Raw genomic sequence first — 10,842 nt, 5'->3', positions numbered from 1 at the left:
CCTCCAGATTTAAGGTGATGGGTAGGGACAAAAGCCTGCAGAATTACATACAGAACAAAATGTAGCTTAATAAACAAAAGAAAGTTAAGAGAGAAATTTATTTCCTTTTAAAAAATCAGTAAAATAATGAAGTAATCTTTGTTTAAAGAGTGGGAAAAACTTTTTCCCCCTAGATTTGGTGACTAGCGGGATAAATGTGAAGAACTCCATCCCACCCCCGCACGCGCGCCCCCCATTCTTTCCAGACACAGCGGTTGTAAATCCGAGGCTGAGTCCGCCCTGGGAGCTTTGGGGCACCTTCCTCTTTGCTCTCTCTGTGTGTGCGTGTGTGTGTGTGTGTGTGTGTGTGTGTAGCTCTCTCTTTCCCTCAGTCTGTGCCTCTGTGTGTGTGTGAGTGTGTGTGTGACAGAGAGAGCGAGAGAGAGAGCGCGAGAGGAGAGAGAGCGAGAAAGAGAGAGAGAGAGCAAGAGAGCGAGCTGTGAGCTGTGCTGCCGCCGCCGCTGCCCTTTGATCCCGACATTAGTGTTAGGGGCTCGGAGACACAGAGCGCGGCCATAGACACCGCCGCACCGGCACTCATTTATTTATACCTCCCATCACACACGCGAGCATAGGACACACACACACTCACACCTATTAGATCCGTTTCCATTGAAGAATATTACGCTCGGGGACAAGCCAGGTGCACGACCAAAAATTAAAAAAAAAAAAAAAAAAGGAAAAAAGAAAGGAAAGAAAAGAAGAAAACCCCTCTTCTGGCTCCAGGAAACAAGCTTCAACCCATTGCACACACCGGAGAAGGGGTTTCCCCCTGCCCGCCCGCCCGCCCCCCAACTACCTCCCCGCTCCTGCCAGTGTCTGCCTCTCTGCCCCCACGGGGGTTTATTTGATCTCACATTAACCAAGGAGGAGAATGTGAGAAAAGGGGGAAAATGCCCAGGAGGAAGCAGGAGCAGCCCAAGCGCCTTCCCTCACGTAAGTCATCCCTTCTCCACCTCCTCTCGTGCCATTTTCTCGCCCTCCCTCTCCTCTTTCCCCTCCGCAGCCTCCTCCGTTGTTTTCTGCATTAGTTTAGGGTTACAGAGGTGAAACTGACAAAGACACAGCCCGGGTTACTCCTCGTTTAGGTCTATGCTGAGGCAGCCATGTTGGTGATGATCAGCCCCGTGCCCTTTCTATTCTCTCTCTCTTTTTCTTTCTTTCTCTCACCCCCCCTCTTTTTTTCCTTGAGATCGGGCTTTTTTTTTCCCTTTCCCTCCCCTTCCCCCTCCTCACTCCGGGTTGCTGGGGGGAGGGGGCAAGAGAAGGGAGGAGGGGAGTAGTGTGGATGCCGGGGGTTTTATCGGGGGTTTGGTGGGGGGAGGTGGGAGAGGTTGGAATCTTAAAAAAAAAATTCCTTGTGGATTCCGGCGCCTGAGGGTGCGGGGGTCGGGGCGCGCGGAGGGCTGGGGGCCGTGACATGGCGTTTGGGGGTGTCGGGGAGAGGGCGCGCAGCAGCCGCCGGGTACAGGATCCAGGGAGAGGTCCGTCCCTGGCTAAAGGTTGCGCCGGGGTTGGTCGGCCCCCGAGCCGCCGGCGGCAGCGGCGGCGGCGGCTGGAGCAGGAGGAGGCGGAGGTGGAGGAGGCGGCGGCGGAGGAGGGGAGTCGGGGGCGGGCGAGGCGGGAGCGCCTGGGGAGGGTGTAGGGGCACCGCACACAAACAGACGGGTACACACGCGCCGCCGGGCGGCTGCTCCCGCGGCGCCGGGGCGAGGGGGCGCGCCGGGGCGCGGGGCGGCCGGGCGGGGGGCGAGGCCGGGCAGCGGCGGGCGGATGTGGGGTGCGGGAGCTGCGCCGAGGCGGAGGCAGGAGGCAGGGCGGCTCGCGGCGCGCGAGGTCCCTGCAGAGCCGAGGGGAGGGAGGAGCAGGGCTCCTGGCCGCAATAAAATGCGGGGTCAGTCGGAGCAGACGGAGCCGGGCGAGACTCGGGCTCTCAGACCCCCTCCTTGGCGAGCCTGAGCAGAGTCCAGGACTAAAGTGCATCACAGCCCTCCCCGGCGGCAGCCACACACGCCAACTGGAGACACACACCCGCCGGCACGGCCCGGTCCCCTTCCCCTCCTCCACCCGCGCCCCCGGTCCCTCTACGCCCTCCCTCCGGCTTCTCTTTGCGCGACTCTTAACTTTTCCCCCACTCCCTCTCCAGCTCCCCCCAAGCCCCCAGTCTTTCTCCGCTTTGAGTGTTCCGAGATGCTGCTAAAGCTAAAAGTGAAGGAGAAAGAAACAACTAAAAATATCCCCCGGGGCCGCCCGGCTCCTTGAATGCAGGGAAGAGGGGGCAGGGGAGAAGGCGTGGGGCGGGGTGACGGGGAGGAGGGGACGCGGGAGGCGCCGGAGGGAGGGGTCGGGGGAGACGGAGGGTCAATTTCTCTTCTCTCCCCCCACACTACTCCCCTCTCTCGGCGGTTTGGCGCTGCTCGGAGCCCGATCCTGCAAAACCCGGGCTGGGGGCGGGAGTGGAGCCGGAGCGCCCGCCCGCCCGGGTGTCAGGCCGACGTGGTCGGTCACCTGAAGTTCACGGAGGGTGGGGGAAGGGTTAAGGTTATGGTGTCTCGGGCTCGGGTTGTGTGTGAGCGTGTGCGTTTCCGCTGCAGACAGGCAGCGCGATCGATCTCCCCCTCGCGAAATATCCGCGGCGGTGCCTGCCCAGGGGACCGGGAGGGGGGTGCGGGCTGCTCGGGCCGGGCGCCCCCGCGCCTCCGTGTCACCCGGGCCGCAGCCTAAGTGGCGAGCAAGGGCACTTGCAAGCAGTCCGCTCAGCAAACATTCCTCTTTCTTTCCCCTTCCCGGTACGCAGGAATCGACGCAGAGGGCTTGGGTTTTGCTTTTTTCCCTTTCCTTTAAAAAAAAAAAAAGAAAATGCCCCTGTGCAGTCCTTTCTTTGCCTGCCCGCTAGAGGTTCTGAGGATAATATCACATATGTAATATATATGCACATAAAATCACTCGCAGGCGGCTGCGTGTGTAGGGAAATTTTGTGCGAGGAAGGAGAAGGCGGTGGAGTCGGGGAGGGCGAGTTGGGAGGCTCCGCGCTGCGATTCACAGAAAACTCGCAGCAGTTGGTGGAAGAGTGTGCGTGCACATGGCCGGACTGCCGCGCTGCCCGGCTCTTGTCGGGGGCGTGTGGGGGGAGGTAGAGGAGGCAGGAATTCTGGGGGGGGGGTCAGGGGAGGTCTGCCCTGCTCGGACAAAATGGGCTTCAGTGTTCTCTGCGAACTTGCCCTTAGATGGCAACTTTGGGAGCTGATGAGCTTGTGTGCGAAAACAGGGCGGTGAGGTTATTTGGTCATTTTCCCTTTCTTCTCGTCTCCCCCTGCTTAAAAAAAAAAATGTTGGCGGGGTTAGAGGGAGGGTGGGAGAGAAGGGATTTATCTGTTGCGGCTGTGACGGAGATGGAACGCCTTCCCTCCTCTTGTGTGCAGTGCAGTCGGGCAGCTGCAGCGTGCCCTGCTGATGACCTTGACCCTGACCTCCTGCGACTACCCTCTGCGTCTGAGAGGAAATTCAGGCTCCATTTTAGCTCGTGTGCTTGGTGGGCCTTTCCTGCGCGTCGGTACCTGGTGATGAAGTTGTATTTTGAGAGTGGGCTCTCCTACTTTGCTGTCTGATTGAATCCTGTTATCCACTCACTCAAAAAAAAAATCACCTCCCTCTTTCAGTCACATAAAGTGACTTTTACTGAAGTAAGAAGCAATTACCTTTGGAAACACCGTAAAAGTCCCTGCAGTTTTGAAAGTGAGGCCTTAATTTTCTGAGCTTTTCCACTTACCTTTGAATTGAATGGAGTTTTGTGGATGTGTGTTGCCTGTGCTAAGTGTGTTTTACACATGTTTTTAAAGCAGTTTGCGTCTGGACTTCGAAATTTCTGGGCAAATGGTGTATTTTGCAGTTCAGTCACAGTCACCCAAGGCTTGCTAAGTGCTGAGTGAGTCTTGAAACTTGAAAGTGGTGTGAAGTAGTAATTATTGACTTTGGGAAAAATTAGTGTTAATTTGTATTTAATGTCGAATATAATTATAGTTCTAAGTCCCAGTTTTAATGCTAGACACTTTGTTTGTTTGTTTGTTTATATGTGAGAGGAGGATTTCTCTTTCGCTGGAGTACTGTTTTGTATCAAACTTAAAATACAGGAAGTCTAGGGATTAAAGTATTCCTCCTAGAAGTCATCCCAGGGTTTTAAGAAGTTAAATAGGGGCAGATTTAAAAGTTGATTCTAAAAGAAAGGAGTGTGTAACGGAGGAGGAGAAGGGAGATCTTGAATGAGAGGGGAAAAACTATTTTTGAAGCCAAAGAGCCCTTTTGAGTAAATACAAAAGTGGTTAATAGCCACTGTTAATACATTGTTTTAAGAATCTGTAGAACCTGTAAACACATTTAAGAAGTGCAAATTAGAATTCGAATACAAAAAAGAAAAAAAAAAAAGGAACTTACGAAAACTGAATCTATAGAAAATTAGGAGGGCTTTCCACTTCCTCTTAGGTCTCTCCCTGTGTCTGCACCCCCCTAAGGATTCTACAGCATAAAGCATTGCTACTTATAGACTCTTTCTGTGTTGGATCTATTTTTCTGATATTAAGTGCAATACCAGCCAGACACAGTCTGGATCTACAAAGCCCACAGTCCTCCCACTACACAGCACAGACACCAGGGAACCTGGAAGTTCCACCCTGGAGTGGATTAGTCCTGGAAATCCAGACTAGCACTTGGTATTATCTGATACCAAGTCTGGGGTGAGCCTCAGCCCCTGGCACAGAGTCCCAGCAATTCCCCAGTCTGGGCTCCGGCCTGCTAAGGTTTCCTAGCTCCTTCTGTTCAGCTAGACACCCATGGGACTGTTCAGAACCGAATTAGCTTTGGAGATGGGTTAGCCTTTAACCTGACACTACTAACCTAAGCCTTGGGTTTCTGATTTAAAATTCTACACAGCCATTTCCTCCTGGGCCTCTGAAGTGTGTGTGTTTGTATCTGTATTTGTTTTGTTATATGGGCCTCATACATATGCAGAAAAAGATGGCCTATACTGTATGGTTGAATGGCGATCTTACTGTCTACAAATCAAAAGAAGTCATGTATTAACTTTTGCAGGTGACCCTAAGCAAAGGGTATTAAACCTACACTAGTTTTGAGCGGTGGTTTTAAAAATTATTACAAAAGATACAGTTTTTATTTCTTGGCCTAGAGCAGTAATTATCATTTTGGGATTTAAATATGATTCTGCTGTTGTTGATGGCTCTTTTACAAAAGTTCTTTCCATTAACAAGGTCCAATACTATATTTAAAAAAATATACAAGAGGCGCTTTGAGCTATAGCACCTGCTTGGCTTTAGCAGAATCCTGAACTGGATAACTTGAAAAAGTTTGTCAGCCTGAGAAAATTGAAGAGCGGATAACTGTGTGGCTAACTGATGCTGTGACTGTTACCACGCATGGGACTAGGCACTTTATGAACATTTTTACATTTGGAATCACAAACTGAAGGGGGAAAGGATGAGGAAGGGTGTCCTCTTGTGTTGGTTACATCTGTAAATCTTTTTTTACCATTGGTGATCACTTACTTCTTCATTAGCTTCAACTTACACATAAACGTGTGCAAGTTTAGATCCTATTGTATTTACCATTGGAAATTTGCCTGATGCCTATTCCCGAGGGGGAGCACAAAGGAAAAGTTAATAAAGCAGTTGTTTTGTTATTCCAGTATTTTCATTGTTTACTCAGTTGTGGGTCAAGACCAGATCAGGTTATTGTGTTCTTCATTAACAAAACTTTTTAAAATTCTTTCTTGCTTTCTAGTAAAATTGGGAAGCAAAATGACTGAAAAGCAATAGAATTTCTTATTTTTATCATTTTACCAGTGTTTTTGTGTCTAACGAAAGAGAAAGGATGAAAGATTGAACTATTTTCCCTTATTTATTTTTATTAATTTTTGCAGTGAACGGGCAGTACCTCCTGACTAACTGTGGCAGGGACCACGTGGGAAAAAATTTGAGTTTGAAGTGGCAAAATAGTTCACTGATCCTGTCAGCCAGAGCTAATGATTCCAAGGTACCCAGAAGCAGTCTAGGTTGATGCTGGATAATAATGCCTATCTGTTCTCTAAAAAAAAATGCCTGTATTCCTAATACAGTAAGTAGGGTATCACTGAGCTTTCCTGTAAAAATAGGAAAGATAACTCAAAATCACATTCCTTTTCATGCTTCAAAATAGTTTCTAATAAAAAACTGATTTTTAATTTACCTGCATGCTACCGTCTCACTCTGGGGATGACACAGCTGGTGTGAGTTGACAAGTCTCGCTGCACAAAGTGTTAATAAATCATGCTGGAGAAGTCTAAATTGGACAGCTTTCGGCCAGTGTGAGAGCTTGCTGTGCATTTGAGATTTTAGAGCCTTTGAATGGCCTCTATTAGGAGAATTCCAAGGGAGGTGTAGAAAATCTCTATCTTGTGAGGCTTGTAAAATCAGATGGACAAAGACTATGGACACACCTAAGGGAGAGTGTGTTGGTAGAGTGATGACGCAGGCTTCTCCTCAGCTCAGAAGTTGGTTTAAAATACAGGGAGTTCTATTAATGTCAATGTGTTCTTGTAGAAAAGGCTGGATTGAAAATGTGTGGTGCCTCGCTGAGTTGGTAAATAGTTTACTTAAGTAATCCCAGTAGTTTGGGTTCAGATCCTGTCTGGACAAGTTAGTTTGGGTTCGGATCCTGTCTGGACAAGTTAGTTTGGGTTCGGATCCTGTCTGGACAAGTTAGTTTGGGTTTGGATCCTGTCTGGACAAGTTAGTTTCACAAAAGAGAAAAACTCTCATCCACTATCTTTAACCCTGGTCACTTGTAAGCAAATTGGTATCTTTGGACTTAAAGATGACAAGATGTCTCAGACCGTTTGGCTGCTGTAACAAAATATCTTAAACTGGGTATTTTATAAACAGTGGAAATGTATTGCCTACAGTTCTGGAAGTTGGGAAGTCCAAGATCAAGGTGCCAGCAGATTCAGTGTTTGCTGAGGGCTCAATCTCTGCTTCAATGATGGTATCTTTTTGCTGTGTCTTTTTATAGTGGGAGGGGCACACAAGCTCTCTAGGGCCCCTTTTATAAATGCACTAATCCCTTTCTTGAGGGCTCTATCCTCACGATCTAGTCACCTCCCAAAGGCCCCATCTCTAATACTATCACATTGGGGATTAAGTTTCAACATGAATTTGGGGGGACACCAACATTGAGACTGCAGCACAAGGTGTGAGAGAGGGAAATGATGGTGGAGCCCACATTGCTACCCCTGTTTCTATGACTGGTCAGCGGTGCCATCTGTGAAAGCTGAAGGCAGCGTATTTCTGAGATTAGGTTAATATATCCTTTGTCCCCATTTGAAGTTGCCATGTCTTCCTCCATTCTTCATTTTTAAATATCCACTGGAGTATTAGGACAGGACAAGGAAAAACAAACAGAATTGGCTGGAGCTAATCTCTTCATTCTGAGTGATGTATTCGTAATTTTGTATAATTTAATCAGACTGATCGCAGAACAAGATAATGAGAGTATGACCTACAGAATAGGGCTTTAGGGGGCGTTAAGGATTTCCAGCATAAGATTTTATAAGACCATGAGCTTTGTGGTGAAGGCATAGATTTTAGGCTTTCTCTTATTGGAAAAAAATCCCAACCAGGCCTAGTTATGGTAGGATGTGAGCTTTTTTTCCATCAGATTTCATTGCTATATTGGCTAGTTAATGTACTCTTAGAACCACATTTTAGAGGTATAGATTGTAAATGATGGTGCCTGTGTCTGATGTACTCTCTTCTGTCTCCTGGTTTGCTAGGTGTAGCTCAGTAATTCATTCCATCTAGGGCTAAGTGTACAAAACACTTTACAGTTCATGGTAGCCAAAATGTCTTCTGTCATATTTTATAAGAGAATAATGTGTGAAGCACAGACCTTAGAAATAGCTAAGAGTACCTGATGGGCCGACGTTTCTGGCTGCTTTCTCCCTTGTGTTTGGGAGCAAGTTTTGTATTTCTGCCCTCTCTCTGTAAGTTATTTTTTATGATATTGGAGAATCGTGTCCGACTAGGTGCTGAGGCAGGGGCCTCTCTGATGATGCCTATTATTCCCCAGGGACCCACCTTGGGATAGAATTGTTGTAGTTACAAAGTAGTTTTATAAATTAAAATCAGAGTTTGGCTTGATACTAATCTTAAATGGCATGGGTACATGTTGCTGTCTATTTTATAAAAGTTAGCTTCACTGCATGTACGCACACACACACACACACACACACACACACACACACACACAGAGGCTGCACTGTAGCTAATTTTATAAAATGCACAGTGATACGCGCCCACGATCTGAGGTCAGAATGTGGCCTTTAGCAACTCTGCTTTCACAGTCTGACCTAGGGTTATATTAAATGCAGCAGATTCAGTGTGCCTAAAAAGGATATTGTTTCCGACTGTCCATTCCCTTCTTATGAAAAACAGCCTTTACCACTGAAGTTCTGTCTCTGGAGTCCTTAAGTGACCAGGGTTTAGATACGCTTTGCTTCTGTTTTTAAGAATATCCTAATTCAACCAAGTTTCTCTACCAGCAAGGAAGAAATGCGTGGACCTTCTTGGAGGCTAGGGCCTGAAAAAGCAAACCCCAAAATAACCTCTCTCTGTATATCTTTCTTTTTGGTCATTTCTACATGGGTCAGAAAAGTGGTTAGACCCCATTAGAATTGTGATGTGAAGGGAAAAAGAAAAGGGGTGAGAGAGAGATGTGGATCTCAGGGTGAATTGTTTTGAGTGTGCTGAAGAAGCTGGCCTTCAAAGGAGACTGAAGAAGGCCAGGAAAAAATGATCTTTTACATGATTGATCAGTAGCACTCTGCTTATCTGAGCTTTTGAAACAAGCTACTGTGCTTGTGGAGGGTGATAGATGTTTCTAAGGTTACATAGTGCTAGTAGTATCTTAGGTGGTCTGGTGCTGTATTTTAAAAAGGTTTTGTTGTTATTTTGTAATGAGAGGGAGAAGGTATCATTTGTGACTGTGCCCTCTTTTAACTTTGTCTACTGTGTATGGCACAACTGAAGTAGAAACAGGACTCATGTGCTTTCGAAGTTCGTAGCACAGCAGTCAAATGTACTGACTCTGGGGCCAGGTTGTTCAGAGCCCAGCTTTGCCACTGACTAGCTGTGTGACCTTGGGCAAATTACTTATCTTCCCTGTCCTCCACTTTACTCATCTTTAAATAGTGATAATAATTTCTGTATCACAGAGCTATTAGAAGGATTAATTGAATATGTATACAAATGTAAATATTATACATATACACAAAATCATGCCTAATTAGTGCCTGCTGTATAGAAAGGACTTAATAAATATTACTTATTATCAAGTATGTGAAAGGTGTTTCAGTTTGTTTAGATTGTGAATAGATTACAGGTTATTTCTGACCTGGAACTTTTTGGTGGTTTCTACGGTTTTTTTTCTCAATACATCTCATTAGAGTGGTGAGTAATAATAATAATATGATATGGTAAAATCTTTTACAAGGCTATTATTGTAGGACTTGACTAATACTTGTTTCACAGGCCAACAATATTATAGTAGGCTTTTACTATAGGAATGAGTTTCTCTGTTTATTTGATTTGATCTGAATTGTATCTAAGTTGTGTAATAATCACATGCATTATAACCAGATTTTACTATAAAGTGAGGATACTAAATCCTCCTTTAGACACTTAGAGTGAGACTCAAATTAGAGAATAGGTATTCCATAAATATTTATTTATTCTTCTGTTCAACAGGCAGCCCACTGGTTAGAATAACACAGAGGAAATTTATATTAGGTATTCCATATGTTATATAGGTAATAGTTTATTTACACAGAAAGAAGGAAAGGCAGGGTCTGCTGTTTCTAATCACAGAGAACCAAATCAAGAGAATACATGCAATGAATCTTAAATGAAGGATGGGGGTGTGTGTATGTGTGTGCAGTGGGAGAGAGAGATCATATCGTAGGTTACAAGCTGGTGCCATAGTAATGTGTTTTGCCCCACACAGATACTGTTTTAAAAACTTGAGACAACATTTTGGAAATTGGAGGTTTCCTATAAAAATCCAAATTTCCAGCTTCCTTTGAAAACTTGGAAGAGCCACTCGCACTGGGCCCACCTCCCCACATGGCAGCAATCTGCTGTAGTCGGTGGCGGCTGTCTCCATTCCCCAGGCATGTGCTCGTCAGTCTGCCACAGTTGCTGCCACTCGGCCACCATGTCCCCATATGCATATACACCTGCCCGCCTCCCTCAGGTATCTTACCTCCTGATCCCTGTAGGCGTTTGGATTAGAAACTGTTCTGCATTCCCCAGCATTCTTTGATCTTTCCATTCATCAGAGTCTCAGGTGTTGTATAGCACATTTGATGGCAGTATCAAGAAGCTGTATAGGGATTAAGATCCTGGCAGCACCACATTGTAGCCATGACACTAGCAAGTTACTGCAGTTATCTGCCTGTTTTTCTCATCTGTGAAGTGAGAGACCATCGTAGGTTCTCTGAGACTAAGTCAGCTTGTACATGTAGATACTTTAGATTTGTGTCTGGCATAGGGTATGTGCATAGTAAATGCTGGCCATGTTAACACACTTGAGGTGTGAATTCATGTCAACTGAGGATTGCTTGAACTGTATTATGTAATTAGTCAAGGACAACTATTGGTGTCCATCAGTTTCTGATCACCATCAGCCAACCCAGTGGCTCTCAACCAGATGTATTAGAATCACCTGTATTTTAAAAATACGAACACCCCCAGAGATTTAAGT

The 10,842-nt window shown here is 46.3% G+C and overlaps 1 protein-coding gene across 9 annotated transcripts in view; it reads left to right on the top strand.

The window, feature by feature from the left end:
* The first annotated feature begins 387 nt into the window (after positions 1-387).
* Positions 388-10,842, top strand: part of ZNF827 (zinc finger protein 827) — a 176,947-nt gene continuing 166,492 nt past the window's right edge. For 7 of the 9 annotated variants that reach the window (XM_030917795.1, XM_030917786.1, XM_030917805.1 and 4 more), the window contains exon 1: positions 388-975. In XM_030917795.1, the coding sequence (XP_030773655.1) occupies positions 933-975 (43 nt within the window). In that variant the 5' untranslated portion in view covers positions 388-932. The remainder of the gene's footprint in view (positions 976-10,842) is intronic. The other 2 variants (XM_030917808.1, XM_030917810.1) reach the window with 1 other exon arrangement.

The sequence above is a fragment of the Rhinopithecus roxellana genome, chromosome 2, assembly GCF_007565055.1.
Source record: "Rhinopithecus roxellana isolate Shanxi Qingling chromosome 2, ASM756505v1, whole genome shotgun sequence".
Lineage (NCBI taxonomy): Eukaryota > Metazoa > Chordata > Mammalia > Primates > Cercopithecidae > Rhinopithecus > Rhinopithecus roxellana.
The sequence above is the reverse complement of the archived record's forward strand: the minus strand, read 5'-3'. Positions and strand labels throughout refer to the sequence as shown.